The sequence below is a fragment of the Pelobates fuscus genome, chromosome 1, assembly GCF_036172605.1.
Source record: "Pelobates fuscus isolate aPelFus1 chromosome 1, aPelFus1.pri, whole genome shotgun sequence".
In the NCBI taxonomy this organism is placed as follows: domain Eukaryota; kingdom Metazoa; phylum Chordata; class Amphibia; order Anura; family Pelobatidae; genus Pelobates; species Pelobates fuscus.
Genome location: NC_086317.1, coordinates 92388573 through 92412580, shown reverse-complemented (window position 1 = coordinate 92412580; position 24008 = coordinate 92388573). Strand labels below are relative to the sequence as shown.

The 24008-nt window shown below is 40.4% G+C and overlaps 1 protein-coding gene across 1 annotated transcript in view; it reads right to left on the bottom strand.

Annotated features, from left to right (window-relative positions):
* The window catches only part of PIGL (phosphatidylinositol glycan anchor biosynthesis class L), a 160535-nt gene that overhangs the window by 125360 nt on the left and 11167 nt on the right, over positions 1-24008 (bottom strand). Inside the window, exon 2 of the mRNA XM_063450060.1 lies at positions 18590-18689. Coding sequence (XP_063306130.1) covers positions 18590-18689 — 100 coding nt within the window. The remainder of the gene's footprint in view (positions 1-18589; positions 18690-24008) is intronic.

Here is a 24008-nt window from a genome sequence, read left to right as displayed (position 1 = left end):
GGATCATACCCTATGCAAAGAGCATATCTTAGTGTGTTTAGAGTGTTCTATTAAAATAAGCATAAAACGTGAGGCACGAAAGGACAAAGTACAAACCTGTCAATGGAAAATGAGACTAATAAAGGAAGAGAACACAAAGAAAATAAAATGGGAAATAAGGACAGCAGAATATTATGGGGAAAAACAACCCCCCATCCCAATAAAATACAAAAAAAAAAAAAAAAACAAGTAAAACAATAGAAAAACACTCAGATATAAATCTAAATTAGAAAACAAAATTCATACATTAAGACTAAATGGGTAGGAAAACAAAAATGGACAGTGTAATGTATCAGATGCTAAAATCGATCCAATAGCCAACAACATGGAAGACCACAGAGAAATAAAGACAGTGATTTTTAAAAAAAAAAAAAAAAACCAAGACCGAGTACAGCATAAACTTAAAAAAAAACAAAAAAAAAAAAACACACTTCTCAAAGTGGAACTGTGACTTCACTGAACATTGAAAATCATCTATATATTATCTATTGAAGATTTATAAAATGATATCACAGTCCAGCAATTTAATTCGTATGATCTTTGTTTTGATAAGAGTTGCTTTCGCTATAGAACACTTAAAGGGCTACTCCAAGCTCCATGATCATTTCATTGTTTTGACGTGGTCATGATGCTTGGAATCTGTATGTGTAGTTTCTCAGTATGAAAATCTGCACAAACAGACATTTAAATTGACACTGTAGGAACTGCAACTGCCTTATCTTAGTGACGTGGTTATAGTGTCTGGCATCCCATGCCATTGTCCTTCCACTCGGCATTAAACAGTTTTTAAGGTTTTAATGCTAAACAATAGTTTACACAGACCATTCTCTCTGTGCTGCTTGTGCTAAAGCAGAATAATTAGCCTGAGCAGCAAAAGACTGCTGTGATTGGCTGAGAGTATTAGCGGACAGATTTTAGCCCATCATGTTGCCCAGTGCAGTATGGCTAGATAGAAAAGTGTGTAGTCTCTGCTTTAAGCCATATCTCATGTAGAAGCAAGACTGTTTCAGTGGCCATGGACCCTCATTCAGGACATAAACAAGGTACACAAAAAAAACAAAAACACTTCACCTATACACCAAAAAGTGTTGAGTGCAAAAAAAGTACTTAACTTACTACAAAACAGCTTCCCAAGAGGCTTTTTTTCCCCAGCAGGGACCCTTGCAAAAATGGCAATGATGTTCCTCTCTCCTCCTTTGCCTAGATGCAATGACTTGTGTAGAGCAGGAACCTCAGCAAACATAATCAGGAATCAAATAAAAAACAATTTATTTAGGTAATTAAAAAGCCTTGAAAGATAAAAATATAAACTCAACAAAACATACAATATAACTAAGTATATCTAAAAATATTTAATATCTAACAGATATCCATATTGTGTGTTTTGTTGAGTTTATACTTTTATCTTTCAACGCTTTTTAATTGCCTATATAAACAGCTTTGTATTTGATTCCTGATTATGTTTGCGGAGATACCCGCTCTACACAAGTCATTGCATCTAGGCAAAGGAGGATGGAGGAACATCATAGCCATTTTTGGCTTCAAGGCGCTATTTTATCCACAATCTTAGATCAAGCAGTATACCAGATTTGGTATATATTTGTATATAACAGGACACCTACAAGGCTTGAGGACTATCAGTTAAATGTTAGAACGTATACCTCTACATTTCTGTGCATGCAGCATTTCATTGAATGTAGTCCACTACCCACCCAGGTTCTTACTAACCATATAGCATGCTTCTATAGCGGTTTGAGATCTTACTCAATTAACTCCTCATTCCTTTTACATTTAACCAGTCGCTGCAACTTTCCATTAACTTCCTTCGGCTATCACTTCCAAATCCCCCATGCTACCCTTTGTCTCAAATCTTCAGTATAACTTTTAGATTGTAAGCTCATGGGCTAACTAAGCACTTTTGAAAATCAAAAAAACTGCTTTAATGGCTAGGTCTCAGCTCACGGGTTGGGCCCTCTTTAGCACTTGTATTGGTCTGCGTATATTGTGTGTTCTCCCCTAAGTGTACATCGCTGTGGAATATGTTGGCGCTTTATAAAAACCAGTAACAAAATAAATATAGGTTTGCCATTATTAATTATAATATATAGCCTTCCCACATATTAAATATTTGTATTCTTCACAGGGGATAACTAAAATATGCCATCCTCCATAACCCTCTGCTCGATAATGGCAAGGAAATACCTAAAATATTAAAGGACCACTATAGGCACCCAGACCACTTTAGCTCAATGAAGTGGTCTGGGTGCCAGGTCCCTCTAGTGTTAGCCCTGCAGCTGAAAACATAGCAGTTTCAGAGAAAATCACAGTGAGAAGACGCTGGACATCCATAGTAAAGCATTGAGAAATGCTTTCCCATGGGCTGTTTGAATGCACGCGCGGCTCTTGCTGCGCATGCGCATTCTGAGCCGATGTCGGCAGGTGGAGGAGAGTTCCCCTGAAAAGTGGATCTGTAATTTAAAAAATATTGTATATCTTGGAATCCTGACCAGACCCTATGTTTAGCACCCAGTTCCTGTAGAGCACAATGAACAATGTCAAAAGAGGAATAATGACTAGAGAATAGCTTTAGGGAAAGTTAAGGAGTCATTTAATCACCATAACAACTTTCCACTATTACAGAGGTGAAAGTGCAAAAAAAAAATTTAAAAAAAATGGATGTATAAATGGATACCTGCAAAGGGATGGCTTATATCAGCTTCTAAAAAAGCATAATGCAAAACATTTTAATGCAGTATTTATTTAATGTATAATAAAACTTCAGTTCAGTTCCTGACGGTTGTCTCCATTTACATTTGATAGAATTTGGTTCAATTACCGTAGATGAAATGCAGGTTAAAATAATTTCACAACCTATGGGGTGTGCCAGAGACATCAGCTAATATCTCCGCTAATGAGCTTGGAGCTTCCTGCTCTCTTCGAGACATGCTCTCATTGAGGAAGTGGCAACCAGCACACCCCAGATAAGAAGTTTTGGTTTGACTTGGGGGGAGGGGAAGGGACTACTCATGGCACCATCACCACTACGTCATGCAGTAGTGGTTACGGTGTTTGAGTGTTCCTTTAACCCCTTAAGGACACATGACATGTGTGACATGTCATGATTCCCTTTTATTCCAGAAGTTTGGTCCTTAAGGGGTTAAAAATTAGGCCAAAAACCTTACCACAGACATGCATGTTCACACTCTGTGCTCTAATATTGCTGTCATAATGGGCAGGACAGGTGCGAAGCAAACATTGCATCACTTTGTGAACATATATGCATGTGGAACATGTCTATTTACATAAACATTTTACATCCTATTAGAGCAGCACTTTTCCTATTTACACTTTTAAAGTAGATAAACATGGCGAAAAGAAATTGACAGAACTGCACACATGCACGCAACTGCAATTCTAGCGCCTTCACAGAATTCTATGAAGGAACTGCTCAGAGGGTTGAGAATTCTGTGCTATTCAGATAGATAGGGAATTCCTATGGTTCTGTACATTATATTGAAATGGAGTTCTGTCCAGTAAAATGGCCCTATAGAAATGAGGATCGGGGCACATCTGCACATAGGAATGGGGAACAGAAGCAAATACAGTGATCAGGGCCGGCCAAAGACATTGTGCAGCCCCCCCACAAACACACACCAAAACGTACCCACATCCATTAATTTATGCAGTGTGTGTAGTGAATGCATTGTATATATTATATGCAGTTGTGTGTGCTTGTGCCACCCCTGTCAAATTGTTACCTAAAGCCATAGCCCCACTTGGACCAATGGACGGGCCGGTCCTGACTGTGATTGATTGTTTTAAGTTTGGAGAGGAATGAAAATAAGTAGGTTAGGAGAAAACTCCAGTTGCCTTCATTTTCTGTATTAAACTCTCACTTTCTACAGATGTAAGGCTCTTGAAGGATTGTGTGTTTATTATCACGTCTTGAGCACGTGTATTATTTTCCTTTAGTGCATCCTTTTACAGCTGCAATCTTTTCACTTTATATACAAACAGTTTAGTCATTTATCAAAAATCGGAAGCGATTAAAAAGAAATGCCAAGTGCACTGGGACTTTTTATTGCCTTGGTGATGTCATATCAGCCTACATTAAGCAGTGAGTTCCTGGTTAATGATTAGCGTGACAGAGGGAAGGAGAAATTTGTCTCTGAAATTATATTACTAATATACAGTCTCAACTAAGCAAGACTATTATCAGGGAAGGAATCTCTTTAAAGGAACAGTCAATCTATTTTTATTTATTTTTACTTGGAAAAACAAAATTACTTTTCTCAGCATTCTCTTTATAATGCTCAAACGTATATCCCTGATACAGATAGCTTAAAGGTACACTAAGCACCATAAGCACTAAAACTGTGTGATTAGCAGTCCACTGATTCTTTGGGTTCTGTCCTCAATATTTGTTTAGATGGGTTTGACAAACAAAACTGGGATCTTCTGCCACCCAAATCCTGGTTCCTATTCAACTGCCCATAAAGCAGACATTTCAAGGAACACTCCAGACCCCTAAAGCACTTTAGTTTGCTGTAAAGCGTGATGTGTGAAGAGTGTGTCCTCTTTTTTTCATTTTGGAAAAAGAGCAAATTTTAATAGAAATTGACACTTTTATAAATAAACCTGTAACTGCAAACAAAAATGTGTAAAAACAGAGCTCTCTTAACTGCTTATGTAAGGGTCAACATAAAAGGCTTCGATAAGAAACGATATATAGAAATCTGTTAAGGGAACACTAAAGTGTTAGGAATATAAACATGTATTCCTAACACTATAGTATTCGCCTCACTAGCTAGTTGTAGGCAGATCCTCAAATCAAAATATATTGAAAAATACGTTTTCTAACCTTCTTTCCAGTGCTGAGACTCATTCAGTGCAGCCCTCCAAGATTCTTGTCCAATCTAACGCGTCTCAAAGAGTATCTGTATATTGTTTAATATCAAAGCCATTTAAATTAATAACTGACCCATAAATAAGCAGTTTGGAGTACTTTGTTTTTACACATCTTATTAGCAAAAAAAAATAAAAAAAATTTAAAGCGACACGTTTGGGTGCCATTACCTAAAATCAGACTATTTAAAGCAGCACAGTCATGGCTGAATCCAGTTGTTTTTTTTAACCTCCCCTACCGACTCCACTACATCTAACTGTCCCCCTAGTCACCCCAAAATGCCTCTAAGCCCCCCCCATTTTACCTATTTTTGCACCTTTATTTCTTGCCCGGACCTAGGTCCTGGGCGCCGCCATCTTTGCGTGGATAGATAAAGTCCATGTGGGACACATCATCTGCCCACACTAGATAGCACTGTCAAATTCCCGCGCATGCCCATTTAAAAACTTGGGCATTCGAACGGGAATTTAATTTATTCAATCATTCGTCAGAAAGACGAATACATGAATAGAAATTTCAAACGAATGAACGAAGACCTCTTCGTTCGTTTGCTTGGTTTATTAAAAGGAGGGAGCTAGCATGCATGCCTTGTAATATGTAAAAATAGAAGGGGCAGGAAGCAGTGCTCCCCACCACTTCCTAAGCCCCCCCCCATGTCCTCCCTCACTCAATATGACCTCAAATCTCCCGAATGCCCCTACTCGATATGCCGCAAGTAGGGGCATGTCTACTAAACAGCAGGCAGCCAGTGGCTGCTCACTCACTGTTAAAAAAAAAAAGCCCCCCCCCCCCTCCTTCTAACAAATGACCCGAAGGTGGGGCATCTATTAACTAGCAGGGGGAACTATGCAACTAAACGGGGGACATAAGGGACCCCTAGTCACCTGGAGGGGGTTACATTTAGCCCCTACCGATCGCCCAAGGGTGGGGGCCAGGGAAGTGGAGGACAATAGGTTCTCCCTATAGTCATTTAGGACCCCCACCTGCTGCTCATGGGTGGGGGCCGGGAGGAGGACAATAGGTTTCCCCCCCCATTTTCATTTAGGGTCCCCACCCACAGCTCATGGGTTGGGGACAATAGGTCGTTCTCCCCCCCCCCCCCCCCCCCCCAATTTGCCACTCATGAGTGGGGGCCGGGGAGGACAATAGGTGTCCCCCCCCATTTTCATTTAGGGCCCCCACCTGCCGCTCATGGGTGGGGGCCTGGGAGGACAATAGGTGTCCCCCCCCATTTTCATTTAGGGCCCCCACCCGCCGCTCATGGGTGGGGATCGGGGGGGCACTAGGTCCCCCCTTCAGTTTAATAGCCCCCACTCGCACCGCGGTGGGGGGACACTAGGGGTCTTTTTTTTTTTTTAATGAGCAGCCACTGGGTGCTCACTGTTTAGTAGACATGCCCCTACTTGCGGTGTAGTAGCAGGGGCATGTCTACTAGCATTAGTAAATTTGAAATTTTGTCAATTTGGCTGAAAGACCAATCTTGGTCTTTCAGCCTTTTGGTAGATAGCTCCCTAATACCGTGGGAATTAGGGCGTTATCTACTAAGCAGCTGCAAGGTGCAGCCGCAGCAAGAATCGGATCAGAATTTTATTCATTCTAATGAAATTCCGATCCGAACAAAGTACTGAATTGCGTCCTTACACGAATGGAAAAACGGTTTCCTTTCTGTTAGGACGAAATTCGGTAGTTTCGCCAGCGTTCTGTCTAAAATGACAGGACGTTCGGGAATACTGACAGGAAGCATCGTGAGATCACGAAGGAAAGGTGAGAATTGTGGGGAAAATTTTCTGACCACATGAATCGGAGCACACTTTGCTCCTCCGCTGGTCATGGCGTAGGAAATCTCCATAAAACAAGTAGTCCCTACTTTGTCTTATGTTTTAAAGAAAACTAGAGCAGACAGGAAGAAATGAACAGATCCTGAGAGAGGGACAGAATAGGAATCAATTGGGGAAAGGTGAGTTCGGCATGACAGTGCCGCTTTAAATTATGAACACTGTTAGCAAGTCAAAGAACTATCATTAATTATATTCTAATAGTTGTAACATCAATTACAAATTAAAATTCTTAGTGGAACTATATATAGGAGTGGGAAAATTATATTAAAAATAATTATCAAATTTAATGCATTCTTTAGATATTTATCCCCTGTTCTTCATTACATCTTAATTTTTACGATATATGCCATTTTTATTTTTATACCTTATATTGTCATAAGTCATTGTAAATTCTACTGTATTTCAATTTCTGTCAAAATTGTATATTTTAGAATTCCTTTTTATTTTATTTTTGGTTTTAATGTTTTTTTAAATGTATTTGTATGTGTTAAACTTTGATATTAATTGTTCTATATTTTTGGGAATTGGAAAAACAAAAAAAGGTTTTGCTATACAAGATGCATGTACGATGTTTCATTTAGAAAGAAAGCTGCAAAAAATAAAATAAAAATATATATATGCAGACACCCCAGCAGGCAAGACAAAGTGATCAAAGGATATAAAAAACAGTATTTAGTCACCACTCAAATACCAGGTGAGAATAAACTAAGGTCACTTGTCAAATCCTCTGGAATAACAATGCCATAGCATTCTCGACCTCATTTGATTGCAGGAACCTCACTACTCTGTGAAGGCACTTATTGAACAGCAGTAGGAGCTCTATTACATACACTTTTTTTTTTTTTTTTTTACATTTTATGCTCATTTGTACTCACTACATGTTCCTTAGTTTCTTTTTTTTGTCCCTGCACACTTGACATTTTAGCTTTTTATCCCTCTCCCTTGTATTTATACTTCGATAAAGCCAGATACATGATAATGAATTCCTGTCTTTTCCTAGATCTTATGAAGAGAGGTGAGCTGACAGCTTGACCCTACAGGAAAATCATGACCACAAAATGCCTAATGCTTCAACTGTTTGGGCTATTTATGTATCCTGCTGGGAGTGGAGGATGGGATTTAGAGAGTGCATCAGGGCTACAACTCCTGTCTTAAGTATATTTATATAGTTCACTCTAAACACCCTAACCCCTTTATATTACCAAAATAGTTATGATGCAATGATCCTGTCACTACAGCCTATTTAAGTAGGTTTCATTCCGGAAATAAATTCTATTTATTCCTGCATGTAAGGCAATTACAATAAGCCAGTTTTACTACTCTCTTCCTGGTTGTCAGTATCAGTTTGGAGCTAGTTTTGCATCTGGTGTCAGCCCACAGTATACTAAGCTTAGGTGCCTGACCTTAACTGGTTGTGCTATACACAGTGCCAAAGCAACTGGCTGCCCTGCTCTCAAGTAATTTAAAGGACCACTATAGGCAACCAGACCACGTCAGCTCAATGAAGTGGTCTGGGTGCCAGGTCTCCAGAGAAACGGCTAGGTTTACACTATAGTTAATCCAGCCTCTAGTGGCTGTCTCGTTGACGGCCGCTAGAGGTGCTTCCGCGATTCTCACTGTGAGAAATCCTTTCCTATGGACTGTCTGAATGCGCGCGCAGCCATGGAGCCAGGCGCTGGAGAAAGGTTAGTGTTTAACCCCTTCAGCCCCCTTGAGCCCAGCGGGAGTGGGACCCTGAGGGTTGGGGGGACATAAAGACCCTATAGTGCCAGTGAAATTAGTTTGTTTTCCTGGCACTATAGTGATCCTTTAACTATTTAACAGGACCATTTAAAAATAAATATATACATTTTTATAAAGTGGGTTTGCGAACTCTGGCCTTCCTACTTGAAGGTCAGAGAAAGAAAAAGAAACAAACCCCAAAAACTCTCATCTCTTGGGGAGTTTATGTTCCATCAAACAAAGGGCAGAAAGTTGCCAACCCGTTATTAATATTATTGCCATCTACATAGTGCCAACAGATTCTGCAGCGCCGTACAATATTATAAGAGGAGGGATTTAACTATAAATAGGACAATTACAAGAAAACTTACAGAAACAATAGGTTGAAGAGGACCCTGTCGAACTATAACTCCTATTATTATTGGAATGTATATAGCACCGGCAAATCCCAGAGAGTGATTTACAATTTTAATGTGGGCTAAACACAATATTACAAAAGTTAACTAGAAAATATGAGGTTATGGAGGACCCTGCTTTAAACGAGTTTTAAATCTAAAGGAAGTGAGGTATAAAAAGAGGGAGTGCAACATAGGGGACGAGACCGGAAGGTAAGTGTGCAGAAAAGCATATGAGAGTCAAGTGGACTATGGAGCCACTAGTTATAAATAAGGACACAACAGCTTAAAGGGACATTCCACTGCCCACATACAATATATAAAATCCACATTTAGTAGATATACCTCAAATGACAACTTGCATGCATTTAAATATGCATTTTTCTTGTGGGGTTATACAGGGAGTGCAGAATTATTAGGCAAATTAGTATTTTGACCACATCATCCTCTTTATGCATGTTGTCTTACTCCAAGCTGTATAGGCTCGAACGCCTACTACCAATTAAGCATATTAGGTGATGTGCATCTCTGTAATGAGAAGGGGTGTGGTCTAATGACATCAACACCCTATATCAGGTGTGCATAATTATTAGGCAACTTCCTTTCCTTTGGCAAAATGGGTCAAAAGAAGGACTTGACAGGCTCAGAAAAGTCAAAAATAGTGAGATATCTTGCAGAGGGATGCAGCACTCTTAAAATTGCAAAGCTTCTGAAGCGTGATCATCGAACAATCAAGCGTTTCATTCAAAATAGTCAACAGGGTCGCAAGAAGCGTGTGGAGAAACCAAGGCGCAAAATAACTGCCCATGAACTGAGAAAAGTCAAGCGTGCAGCTGCCAAGATGCCACTTACCACCAGTTTGGCCATATTTCAGAGCTGCAACATCACTGGAGTGCCCAAAAGCACAAGGTGTGCAATACTCAGAGACATGGCCAAGGTAAGAAAGGCTGAAAGACGACCACCACTGAACAAGACACACAAGCTGAAAAGTCAAGACTGGGCCAAGAAATATCTCAAGACTGATTTTTCTAAGGTTTTATGGACTGATGAAATGAGAGTGAGTCTTGATGGGCCAGATGGATGGATTGGTAAAGGGCAGAGAGCTCCAGTCCGACTCAGACGCCAGCAAGGTGGAGGTGGAGTACTGGTTTGGGCTGGTATCATCAAAGATGAGCTTGTGGGGCCTTTTCGGGTTGAGGTTGGAGTCAAGCTCAACTCCCAGTCCTACTGCCAGTTTCTGGAAGACACCTTCTTCAAGCAGTGGTACAGGAAGAAGTCTGCATCCTTCAAGAAAAACATGATTTTCATGCAGGACAATGCTCCATCACACGCGTCCAAGTACTCCACAGCGTGGCTGGCAAGAAAGGGTATAAAAGAAGAAAATCTAATGACATGGCCTCCTTGTTCACCTGATCTGAACCCCATTGAGAACATGTGGTCCATCATCAAATGTGAGATTTACAAGGAGGGAAAACAGTACACCTCTCTGAACAGTGTCTGGGAGGCTGTGGTTGCTGCTGCACGCAATGTTGATGGTGAACAGATCAAAACACTGACAGAATCCATGGATGGCAGGCTTTTGAGTGTCCTTGCAAAGAAAGGTGGCTATATTGGTCACTGATTTGTTTTTGTTATGTTTTTTTTTTAAAATTCTTTATTTATGTTGTGCAGGTAGGTACATGACATTCACAAACGCCACAATAGCGTACTTATATAGTCATACAGGCTTAACAATGGCATGAGTGTGTGCACACTTTTTTTTTTAAATATCAACAAGCTTAATAAAACATTTAACAGTAGCGAAGAGTAACTGCTCAGTAGTGTAGTATGTGTGTGGGTTAGGTGTACTTTGCAGGAAACTACTGCAGTATATTGAATGCTGGAATACACTCATCTGCCTGAAAAACAAGGCTGGAAGTTCAAGTGTAAAAACGGCAGACATGAAATTTGTCAAATAATTAGAATAGGTAAGTAACAAAATAAGCGAACTAAGTGAGGTCTGATGCTTGGTTGCCGCTGGGTACATAAATTTACAGTGACTGGGGGCAGCCCTCATGATGCTAGGGACAATGATGCTAAATAACACATTAAACAATACATTTATGCAGGTCGGCTGACTTGGAGGCTAATTGCTGGTTTCAATAAGTAACTCTAAGTCATGTGTCAGGCTAACAGGTCGTTAAGGATGAGTTGTAGAGTAGATAGTGTGCAGCCATAGCCTGAGGCAGCCTAACCGACACCCACTAATGGCAACCCGCCAGACCCGAGGAACCTGAGTCTATCTTCCTGAAGGAGGGAGCACCGCCAGCCCTTGGTGCTTACATGGTCGTGTGCTTCCCCGACCCTCTTGCCACAGAGTGCAGTTGCTGGGGCCAGGCCTCCCGGCCCTCTCAGTGCCCGTAAACGAATGTGCCCTGAAGAAGATTTCCGACGGCGGGAATGTCGCTTAACAGTGTGTGCTTCGGGCTGAGGAGCCGCTCCCTTTACTCGTGCGGTGTGTATAATGGGGTTAGTGGTGTTATGCGCTATGCGCCTCCAAAAGTCCCGGCATGTGTGATCAAACTGGGCTTCGAAACGCTCCCTCCAAGCCCTTATCTCTAGGCTTTCCTGGGATTGTTTGCGTGGATGATGCCTCTGGGTTTGCACCCTGGTGATCTTCAGCCCGAGAGGGCCCTTAAGTTTAACAGGAGCTGGGCAAGATGGCGCTGTGCCCGAGAGTGGCCCCTTCGCTCTGCGTTGCTCGCGGTCGAGTGCCACTTGTGCCGGGAGCTCCTGATGTGGAGTCTGCTCCCACTGCATTCGCTTCCGCAGTTTGTCCCAGAAGCACCTGAATATTTGTTCCAGCCGATGCTGGGAGTCGGCGATGGTGCAAGGATGATGCTCCGGACTTGGTTGCAGGCTCGTTGCTTCAGGTGAGCGGGCAGCCGCCATTTTGTGGTCGCCACGAGGGAGAAGGTTTCTGGGGTCGTTGCTCTTCATACATGTCGACTGCTCCAGTCGCTTGTTACGGACTGGGATGACCCCCACCAGTCCAGGGGGGGGGGGTAGGAAGTGAGCACGCTTTAGCATCTGTTTATGGGGCCGAGAACGGGAAGAGCGGCCGTCCCCTCCCGCCTCGAACTCCATTAGGCCTCAGTCGCTTAAGTGTGGCACCCGGGTGTCGATCCGCTAACGTGTGGTATCAGGTTGGTCGCCCGGGTGGTCCCCTGCTTGTTAGAAGCTAATCAGGAGACAGACGCGCCAAGTTTAGGGTTTTTTCCCCCAAAACAGTTGCTTTGGATCGGGAGCTGGGACTCAGCACGTCTGCTCAGCTTGGCTGCTTGGCTCCGCCCCTTTGTTATGTTTTTGAATGTCAGAAATGTATATTTGTGAATGTTGAGATGTTATATTGGTTTCACTGGTAAAAATAAATAATTGAAATGGGTATATATTTGTTTTTTGTGAAGTCGCCTAATAATTATGCACAGTAATAGTCACCTGCACACATAGATATCACCCTAAAATAGCTATAACTAAAAACAAACTAAAAACTACTTCCAAAAATATTCAGCTTTGATATTAATGAGTTTTTTGGGTTCATTGAGAACATGGTTGTTGTTCAATAATAAAATTAATCCTCAAAAACACAACTTGCCTAATAATTCTGCACTCCCTGTATCTAAAAAACAGCTTGCAAAAGCTGCAGATGTGTGGTCTGTAGCCTTTGTAAACGCTCCCCTTTTTCTCCAGACTTTCTGTGGCTGTCCAATCACAGACATTCCAACAAAGCTCAATGAGAAATCTTTGTATTGATCTGCCACTGAGCTAAAATACCAGGAAGTAACAGGACCGGTTGTATTATTGACAGCATGTGGTTGTATCAAGGTAAACTTATAAGAAGTGGCACTTTCTACCGTAATCTGCACTAAATGTAAAATTTAAAAATATATATTATTATTATTTAGGGCCCAAACCCACTGCCAATAGCTCCACTTTATTTAGTAGCCCGTGGGGGCTGGAGGGGGACACTAAAACTCCTGTTATTTTAATTGCCCCCCACTTGCAAGGTTGGGGGGACGGACACTGACACTATGTCTGCCCCATTTAATTAGCCTGTGTGTTAAGACCCCCATCTGTTACTCTCAGTGAGAGGCAGTTATCATAGTTGCTTCCCCTGCAGTGTTTGGAAGGCTTGGACCAATGGTACTTTCCCATTGGTCCACAATCCTTCTGAGATCAAAGCCTCAAACAGCTCGAAGAGGCAACATCGAGCTCAGCCTGCCCTCTGCGCAACCTGTCCGAAAGAAAACAGCACGCGCCTGTTACTATTAACAGGCAAGCACTCTGTCATTTTAATGACAGCTCGCACAGTCAGAGCAGCTCCCTTCAACGCTGACTTGATAACCTGAATGCAGTATGCGCCTGTTACTATTTTAACAGGATCGCAATCAATTCATTGCAGGGAAGCTGAGCTCGTCGGTGGACTTGGTGCACGTCACTGGTATAGTGTACTAGTTGGTTAAACTAGGGAAATTAGTCATGTAGCTTTATTTTACCACAGTCATGCATTGTAAATAAAAATGTCAGATTATTTTTCAAGATTAGCCAGACCAGGGATGATCAACAGTGAAAGGCTAAGAGTGCAAGATGAGCGCACTCAACCCATCACTTACATGAATTAGTATATATAATAAAAAGTTACCAATACCTCTAGTGGGGGGCAGGGCCTTGGGTACCATAACCATTCAAATGAGATGACGTGGTTATGGTGCCTAAAGGTTTAGTTAAAGGATAAAGTGGCCTGGGTGCAGAAGTCCTGTCCTTTCAATCTTGCAATGTAAAACCCTGCAGTTTGGTAGAAAGTGCACATTTTACACTGTAGGCCTAAATCTACCTCTATTGGCTGTATTCCTGAGTTGATGCTTTCCTATGGTGAAGCTTCGATGCACATGTGGCGTTCGCTTCTATGAAAAGCAATGGATCGAACAAAAGTGGAGGTCATGCCTCCTCCATGACATTGCAGGTAGGAGGACAGGTGAGTTGCACCAAGGCTCAGCTCCGGGGAAAAAAATAAGTAAAAATATTTAATTTGCCAACATTTATTTAAAAAGGGAAAAGGGGTTTCTATAACTAGGGACAGAGGCACTAAAGCATTAGGAATACAGGTTTATATTTCTCATGCTTTAGTGTTTCTTTAATCTCCTAGACATAGTATGATACATTTTAGAAACAAACATTTTTGCCAAAGTCATCACATGTACTGGAGTACTTTTTGGTGGCTAGACAGTCCCTTTTCAAGCTAAATGCACCTTTAGGCAAACTTTGTTAGTGTTTAAACAAATTACCCAGCATGAGAGTAGTCAATGGGAGTTTAAAAATAGCTCTCCATGCAAATGACTGTAGAGTAGAAGAGTGACAGGGCCTCTCCATCATCACGATCCAGCAAACCAAAGCTGTGGGTCAATTCTCTTTGGCTCAGTGATCTGGCAATAATGCTGAAACTGCAATCCTTGTGGTCTATAATAGATCAGACAGAAATCTACATGGTTTAAAAAGAATATAATCAATCAATCTGCAGCTACATGGACAAAAACAATATACCGTAACTAGAGTTTGTTTAAAGTCCACTGGCATTTGCTAACCAGGCACAGATATAATGTAAAGACTACAAGATATTGCTATATTCTAATGAATACATATATACATTTCTAGTTTCAAATCATCAGTGCAACAAGATACGTTGACAATGGATATTGCCTATGATGTCTCTGAACCTAGAACTGCCAAGGAGGAAAATGTGCCTTATTTTCACCAACACTGCATTCTTTAACAAGATTTCACTCAGATGTAAAAGTTCCTCTAATTGCAGTAGCTCATAGAAAAAATAAATTTCTACAAACATCTGCAGACTGGTGGTAAACTTGCTATGTATACAAAGAGGAATATTTACCAAGGCAAAAAATAAAGTACTAAATAAGGACCAATCACCATGGAAACAAATATGATGTGTCTCAACATTTAGCACTTTTACACCTAACAGTACCTTGCCTTGATAAATCTTTTATATAATCATTGTACTTTAAAAAAACAGTATGTGGTTATCTGTGAGTTCACTAAATGAGGGAAATGTATACACACACACACACACACACACACACACACACCAAACTGTTAAAAACAACAATATATTACAAATGAACACAGAGCACAAAAGCAAAAATTGCACTAGTCTTTGAAGCATTGCTGCCCAAAAAGAACATGTGGAGCCTTAAAGTGACACTAGTCACCAAAGCAACTTTAGCTTAATGAAGCAGTATTAGTGTTCAGATCGTGCCTCTGAATTGTCACTGCTCAATTTACTGCCATTTGAGAGTTAAATCACTTTTGTTTAGTTGATGGAGCCCTAGCCACACCTCCCCTGGCTGTGACTGACACAGCCTGCATGAATAAAAATGGTTTCGTTTTCAATCAGATGTTACTTTCTTTAGAGGTTTTTATTTTTTTTAAATTATTTTTAGATTTAGAATTTCTTATCTGCTGCACTGTTAAATGCTTGCTAGACCCTGCACATTAGGAAACATGCAAAAGTAACACGTGAGAGAAGGATGAGAATGATATATGGAATTTTCATACTGTGACTCACTGAAGGAAAAGCTTTGTGTAGGTAAAGTGTTAAGAGGAAATAAAGCTGTTGCACTGCTGGACTTTCCGCTTCAAAATGTTTAGACATAGTACCAGGATCCCTTTAAAGCATGGCTGATTGAGCGTGACACATTTCAGGGGTCCGAATGCTATCACCAGGGCCGTCTTTAGCGCGGGGCAAACGGGGCAGCTGCCCCGGGCCCAGTTGCTCCTGGGGGGCCCAGAGCAGCTGCTCCGTGGGCCCCGCGATTTGGGCAGCCCCCCTTGGACCCGGTGGTGCGGCTGCACAGAGCCGCACCATCCCGCATGCTAAAGAGGGCCCCCGGGTGGCCCATGCACTAAGGGCCACCCGGTGGACATGTGTCAGCAGGGGCCCGGTCGGGCGCTGTTACGCTTACAGCGCGACCAGGCCCCTTCCTGTTCGTCAGCCAGCTGGGAGGAAGTGAGTGCCGCGCGTCACTTCCTCCCACCGGAGATCAGAGCCGCACAGGAGGAGAAAGGCAGGGAGGAGGGGAGTTTAAGAGGAGAACTCCCAACTGCCTCAGCCTGCCACTGTTCCCCAGGGAAACCACCCTCCAGAAAAGGTAAGGGTGGTTGGAGGGTGGCTAAATGTATGTCAGTATGTTTGTGTGTGTATGTCTGTCTGTCTGTGTTTCAGTGTATCTGTGTGTGTATATCAGTATGCCTGTGTGTGTCATTATGTCTGTGTGTGTGTCAATACTTCTGTCAGTGTGTGTGTGTGTGTGAATACTTCTGTCAGTGTGTGTGTCAATATGTCTGTGTGTGTGTGTCAGTATGTCTGTGTCTGTGTGTGTGTGTCAGTATTTCTGTGTGTGTGTCAGTATGTCTGTCTGTGTGTGTGTGTCAGTATGTCTGTCTGTGTGTGTGTCAGTATGCCTGTGTGTGTCAGCATGCCTGTGTGTGTCAGCATGCCTGTGTGTGTGTGTGTCAATACTTCTGTCAGTGTGTGTCAGCATGTCTGTGTGTGTGTGTGTCAGCATTTCTGTCTGTGTGTGTGTCAGTATGTCTGTGTGTGTGTCAGTATGTCTGTGTGTGTGTCAGTATGTCTGTGTGTGTGTCAGTATGTCTGCGTGTGTGTGTCAGTATTTCTGTCAGTGTATGTGTCTGTGTATGTGTGTGTGTTAGTATGTCTGTCTGTGTGTGTCAGTATGTCTGTGTGTATGTCAGTATGCCTGTGTGTGTCACTGTGTCTGTGTGTATGTCAGTATGCGTGTGTGTATCAGCATGTCTGTGTGTGTGTCAATAAGTCTATCAGTGTATGTGTCTGTGTGTGTATGTATGTGCGTCTGTGTGTGTGTGTGTGTGTCAGTATGTCTGAATGTGTGTCAATATGTCTGCCAGTATGTGTATGTGTGTGTCAGTATGTATCTGTGAATGTTTTAATATGTCTGTGTGTGTGTATGTGTCAATATGTCAGTGTGATTGGGGGTTGGGCGTAATTGGGGGGTTGGTGGATTGAGAGGGTCGCAGGGCCGAGGGGGCCCAACAAAATTCTTTGCCCAGGGTCCTATTCATATTAAAGACGGCCCTGGCTATCACTCAGGTGGCTCGATCCCATTTTACTAAGGTAATCAGATGAATCCAATTGGCCCACCTTTACAAACTCCTCATTCCAGAGCAGAGAGAGAGAGTGTGAGTGTGTGTGTGTGTGTGTTAAAATTAATCATCACCAGGTTCACCTTGCAGTACAGTCATCTGCCTGTCCCAAAACTGATCTGTCTTCAGTATGTCACCCTTTCATTTTTTTATTTATTGATTTTCAGGGAAATGATCGCACAGTTGGTATCACCACCCACGCAAAACAATAGAAAACATTTAGGAGCAGAAAAAAAAAAACCATCCATATACCTATTGCAGATGAAAGATATTTGATACTTTGGGCACAAATGTTCCACTTGTATGCCTCCAAGAAGACCTATTAATCACAGTCATGAAGCTATTGCACTGATGGATAGTTTTACTTCATAAAAGGCTTAGCAGCAGTTTACATCTCCACATGTTGTCCAGGAAGAGTAGATCTCCAGTCTCGGTAAAAGTATGCCACTAACTGGTCAAAATATTAACTCTAGAATGACCAGCACAGCTAAAATTAACAATAATAAATCTGCTGAAACATACCATAGATTATTGCAGCATCTCAATGACCTGTTGAAGACACTGTGGTGTATTTTTCCAAAGCAACTCAATATTTCATGATTTAAAATGGATACAATATGAAACTCATATGTACATCAATATACATATGTACATTGTAAAATATGTAAATCAACCGGGTAACCAGGTCATATACTTGTAAAATAGCTAATGAAAGGAAGAAAAAGAAATAACGCCCACATACTCTATACTAACTTTTAGATATTTCCAAGCTAGTTCCAGAGAGAATGGACAATTCAAATTTACTAAACCCTTGTAATAGTTTTGGTAAATTGACTTCCATCTCACCTAGTAGCGACATGTGATATGCTATTGTGGGTACAATAACCATGCCACAAACCATGTGCAGCCACCAGCTAAGAGGGGAGCTGGCAGTAGCTCTGCCTACTTAACCAGTTCACACTGGTGGGGCTCCTGCACCGCCCGCCTGCTTCCAGAATCTGGTTAGCTTCACTGAGCTAGGCAGGGTCATGCACATTAGCTGTAAACATCAGCTGAGGACGATTAACCAATGGGCAATTGGCAAAGCTTTAGCTAGTCAAGACACCTGCCTTCTCCTGCAGGACAAGATCAAACTCAGTAAGGGTATATGGGGAATTCAAGTAACGTATCAAACCATTCTAAAGTGATTGGATTAACTTCAATGGGAGTGCTCCAGGTAACTTCTGGTACAATAAAAGCCACAGTGAGCTACAGTGGTTATGGTTTCTTTTAAATACTTGATCTTTAAATAACTTTAAATAATCTGATCTACAATTCTAAAAATATTTTCCAACTATAGAACTAGAATAAAGTTTTATCCAGTGTCATAGTTTAGATACTTTTAATATATATCTGAAGTAGAATATCCTACATAACAGCCAGTGTTATGCTGGTATTATACAGTTAGTTACCTGTGGTCAATAAGCGTTACATTGGAAGAAGGAATTCCTAAAGCAGAACAGCTTTGAATCAACTCATTCTTACGAATTTCCCCTTGATTGTAGTAATTGCCTAAGAATAATAAATATATTAACCGGATAGTTTTTTTGTTTACAATTTCCATTTTTGTCATTCAGATTGTTACTTTTTCCATAGATTAAAAAAGGATAACTAGAATACAATTCTCATTTTTAGCAAACTTTTTCTTTTACAAGTTTTCTGTAAAACTTTGTTAACCTTCCATTGCAGTACTACAGTCTTTTGAGAAGAAAATTGTTTGTAGTTACATAGAAAACATTTTTTTTTTATATATATATATATATGCTTTAAATAAATACTAAGAAAGGGTCAAAAGATGACATTACTAAAATCAATTTTTGCATAACAATGAAGAGAAAAAAACTCCATGTAATAAAGCTTGGAAAGACAGAGATATGCAAGCAGAAAAGTTGCCGAAAGAGATTCTTTTATCACAAAAAGGTCCTCTCCCACGTAAAATAAATAAATAAATAAATTTTTTGGCATGCTATACACATCAATCACTATAGCTCATTGTAGTGGTTATGGTGCAAAAATAAATCTTTGATCGCCATCTTAACTCCTTAAGGACACATGACATGTGTGACATGTCATCATTCCCTTTTATTCCAGAAGTTTGGTCCTTAAGGGGTTAAACAATTATTTTTCTTTAAATCAAAACATTCATTGAGATGTTTGACCGAAACCAAGTCTCTCCCAGCACCCAAGACTCTGTCCACACTATTGCTGCTCGATTAAGACTGCGATCAGATCTTAAATTAAAAAAGTAATTGGCACACAAAGACACCATTGCCACCATAACTGCTGGTGTTTGAGATAACATGCCTCCAGTGAAAACGGTTACAAAAGGCTACAAAGGGTTATAAGGCTAAGCACCAAAACTCCTGTAGCGTACTTGCTTTGTATTTGATACTTACCAGGGTACCTTTGGTGTGTGTGATCGGGTTTACAGAACTGATATTTAAATTGTATCCCTATTTATTATCTCACACTTACAGCCAAAGAATTCCCTCCAAATATAGACAGCAATTGAGATTACTAACACATAAGAAGAAGTTCCACTTTAATGATATGTGTAAAGAGTGAGAAGATTTACATAAAAAAAAAAGTAATCTAAGCATATCATTTCAGAGAAGGGGGAGCGGGGAGACAATGCAAACACCACAAAAAAAGAAATTAGTAGAATGCCAATTCTTACGTACAAATAAATATACAAGTCAATATGTCAAAGTAGATTTTATTGAGATTTGCATTTAAATTCAGAAAATTTCATTACACAGTGAAAGTAAAACAGCAGCATTAGTATATTAATGCATTTCCTCCAAGTAAGCCATGTCTTTAGCTATTGTGGCTTAAAAACTGCAATTCACTTTGATTTCCCAAGAATACACATATTGGTTAAAGAAACACTTGTCACCATAACAACTTCATCAAAATGTTACATTTCAAAAGCTTTCTGTATGTGAGAATGATACGCAGTGTGAATGGTTTAGTTTTATATTGTTTTATGTTATGTCCGGGGGAAAAGGGGAAATCCAATTAAAGATACTAATGATTAACATTAATGTCACTTAAGTTCGTCATATTGAACGTTAGAGGTCTAAATACTCCTCAAAAAAAAAAAAAAAAGGATGTCTCTATAATCTTTTAATACAAAAATAAATTGATGTCATTATGATTCAGGAGACACATTGGATCCAAGATAATAAAATATGGAAACTTAACAATTATCCAAATGTGTACCATGCAAATCTGTTAGGTTCAAAGAAAAAAGAGGAGTTGCAATTATTATATCGGATAAGATCAAAGTAGAAGCAATACATCAAGTTTTAGATGAAAATGGCAGTCATCAGATTTTGATAATAAAACTAAATGACATAGAATACTCATTGATTAATATTTATGCCCCAAATCACCCCCACTTGAAGTTTTTAATAAATGTATATATTAAAATATAACCTATGATATGTGGCAGATTAATTATAGGAGGAAATTTCAATAGTGTAGTTAATTCCAAGTTAGACTAAAATCAAAGTAATAATGTTTCGGAATGCTAAGTAAACAGATCTTCTAATAATGAATTTCAAAATGTTTTAATATCCAATTCTCTATGATTGTTGGCGGGTATTACATCCAAATGACCATGAATATACTTTATTTTCTGCAGTCCATGAATCATATTCCCCCATAGATTATTTTTTAAACCTCCATGAATGGTCTTGAATAATTAAAAGGTTGAAATAGGATCTATAACCTGGACGGACCATACCCCAGTCTTTCTGGAGATTAGTAATAATAACAACTATAAGTCTAGAACTAAATGGAGGTTAAATGAAAATCTACTATCATCCATCCAAATCAGACTTAGATTATTTCCAAATTGAAATCAGAAAATTCTTGGAAATTAATGACAATCCGGGGCGGGGCCTGACCGCCATGGAGAACAGACGTACCCCGGATGAGCTCCTCCATGGTCTCACGACTAAACGCACGAATAAGCCTGATATTGCTCAAGATAGAGCAATCCAAGTGGAGTCCCTTACCTTTAACTCACCGACTAAGCTACGAAGCAACCAGAGACCCAATGGGGGAATTGTTGCTCCACCGTGACTGATGCGGCCTGGTGTACGCCGGGCGGGGGACGCGGCCGAACCCCTGGACCGGAGAAGCCAGAAGGCTGCAGGTCAAATACTCGTGCCCTGTTGCATGCCCCCCCCCCCCCCGGACCAGGGGGGTGATCCCGGTCCACCCCAGGAGGATTGCCCACTCCAACAGAGGCGCAATGGGCGATAGGAGAAAGCAGCACCTTGCATAACATGGCGGACGCCGCGTGGTCTCCACGATCCAGTGCTGGCCTAGATGACATCCTCTCCAGGCTGAACCGGCACTTCACTAATTTTTGGCGGCGATTGAAACAGCTGATGCGCTGTCCTGCCTCTTCACCAACGAGTACCAACTGCATACCGCGACGTACCCCTCCACCAGCGGGGAAATCCCCAACATGGCGGCGGATCAAGCACCGCTCTTCACGGAAACGCAAAGCGGCACCACGGAAGCCACTCAAAGGGCGTCAAACACGCTCGCAACCGCAGCCCGAGATAAAGGGGACCCCACAAGCGACCGCAGAATCGACCTACCTGCCTGCAATTCGGGACATTGTCCTGCAGTGTGACTGCTCGAGGTGGGACTGTGCGGTACCCCTGGCTGGCATAGGCTAAACGGGGAGCCAGGACTGAGCTGTGAGTAAGGCCCTTTGCCGCTCGCCGTCACTACCTGCCTTCATGGCGGTGCTGGTGCCTATCAATCTACATACATTGCTGTTATCTATGACAAAAACTGAGCAGTCTAATTATATGCCATGCTATTGTATTCTTGGAAATGTATGCTTAAATGTTTGCTTAAGTCTAATGCACCATATAAAGGATGTACTGTATAGTCGCTAGGCAGCATTAATCATAAACCGTATTTCGATGTTTCTCATGACTTAGCATGGTTTACCTCCTAACATTATCATAGTATGATTTAGTCCTCATTGCTAGATGTCAGATCAGCATCAAAAGCCAGAACGACAAACCTGCTAGCCATAACCATACTTACTAACCTCTGGAATAAAAATGCACTGAATATCAGAATATCATCACACAGATATGCCAGCAAAATTGATCTAGTAGGGTTAACTGTTACCTACCTAATGTTAAACTACTGATGCAACTATTTTAGCTTGAAAAACTCATGACTTGTGCCTAACTAGCATGCTTTCCTCCTTAAAATTGTGCACGTTAAGCCCTTAGTAACGGCAAAAGCAAAACAGCCTACTCGTGTAAAAATCAACTTACAACAATACCTTCTCATTTAAAAAATGTGTGCAAATCTCATCATTGCTCTTATGGCCTGCATCAACTGTACATATATGCACATCTCTCATTTATTAACGATTTAGACATAAACCTGTCTACTTTAAAAAAAAAAAAAAAAAAATGTGCAATGTTTATCTCTACTGCCATATGTTTTCCTATGTATATTACCGGGTTGCACCTGCTGTTGTGGCAGTGCAAAACCACATGTTTCACCTTTGCACAAACAAAATAAAGAATTTAAAATTAAAAAAAAATGAAGATAGTTATATCCAAAAAAAAAAATTAATGACAATGGTACAGTTTCTTCATCAGTTTTATGGTGTACTCTCAAATGTTTTGTTTCGAGGACTATGTATTAAACTAGGTTCTCGAAAGAAGAAAAAAAAATGAGAAAGTTCTCTTTTAGATTTATATGTAGAATTGGCAAAGAATGAAATACTTAATATGAATAGTATACGTTTTGAAATAACAAATAATAAAGAGCATTTAAAAAGAATGAAATGGAAACATTTTAAAACAAGTGGACAAGGCCATTCTTCGCTTAAAACAAAGATGGTGAAACAATAACAACAAAGTAGGGAAGGTTCTTACAAATAAAATTGAAAAATTATTTTAGAAAATATATATTTCTAAATAAATTGCAAATCATAGATCAGTATACTCTCCAAAAGATATTGTGGAAACCTTTGCCAATTATTATGAAAAACTTTACAATTTAAATTTGGACTCACTAAACAAAATTAGAATTGAAGACTTCTTGAGTAACCTTGAAATCCCTAAAATAACAGAAGAAGACTAAAAAAGGTATATTAAATGCACCATTTTCATATACAGAGATTCAAAGGGTCATCTCTGATCTAAAATCCAGTAAGACCCCAGGTCCAGATGGCTACTCAGCAATGTTTTATAAAAAAAATTCAGGAAACAATTATACCAACTCTACTAACGATGTTTCAATATTTATTAAGCAATGGCATTCCTAAGGAGATGCTTCAGGCCACGATATCTCCAATCCTAAAACCGAGAAAGGACGCCACATTAATGTCCAGTTATAAACCAATATCTTTGATTAATTTAGATGTAAAAAAATTTTCGAAACAGGAAAGAACTTTTTTTTTTTTTTTTTTAAATAATCAGGGTTTGTCATTGACAGAAATCCAATAGATAACACCCGTAAGATAATAAACATCATACATAATGCAGAAAGATCCAAAACTGAAATAAACTTTTGATAGAGTCAACTGGACATACTTAGAATCAGGTCTGGAGTCATTCGGTTTTAAAGGCAAAATTAAAGATAATATGTCTTTACATACAAATCCAACAGCAAAAGTAGTTGGACCAATGTTTGAATCAAATTGGTTTGCTATATCAAACGGAACATGTCAGGGATGCCCATTAGCACCACTACTTTAATACTCTCCATTGAACCATTAACCATCCAGTGCTCCAGCCTCAAATGAAATGCTGGATCATGGTCCTGCAATGGTCCCCG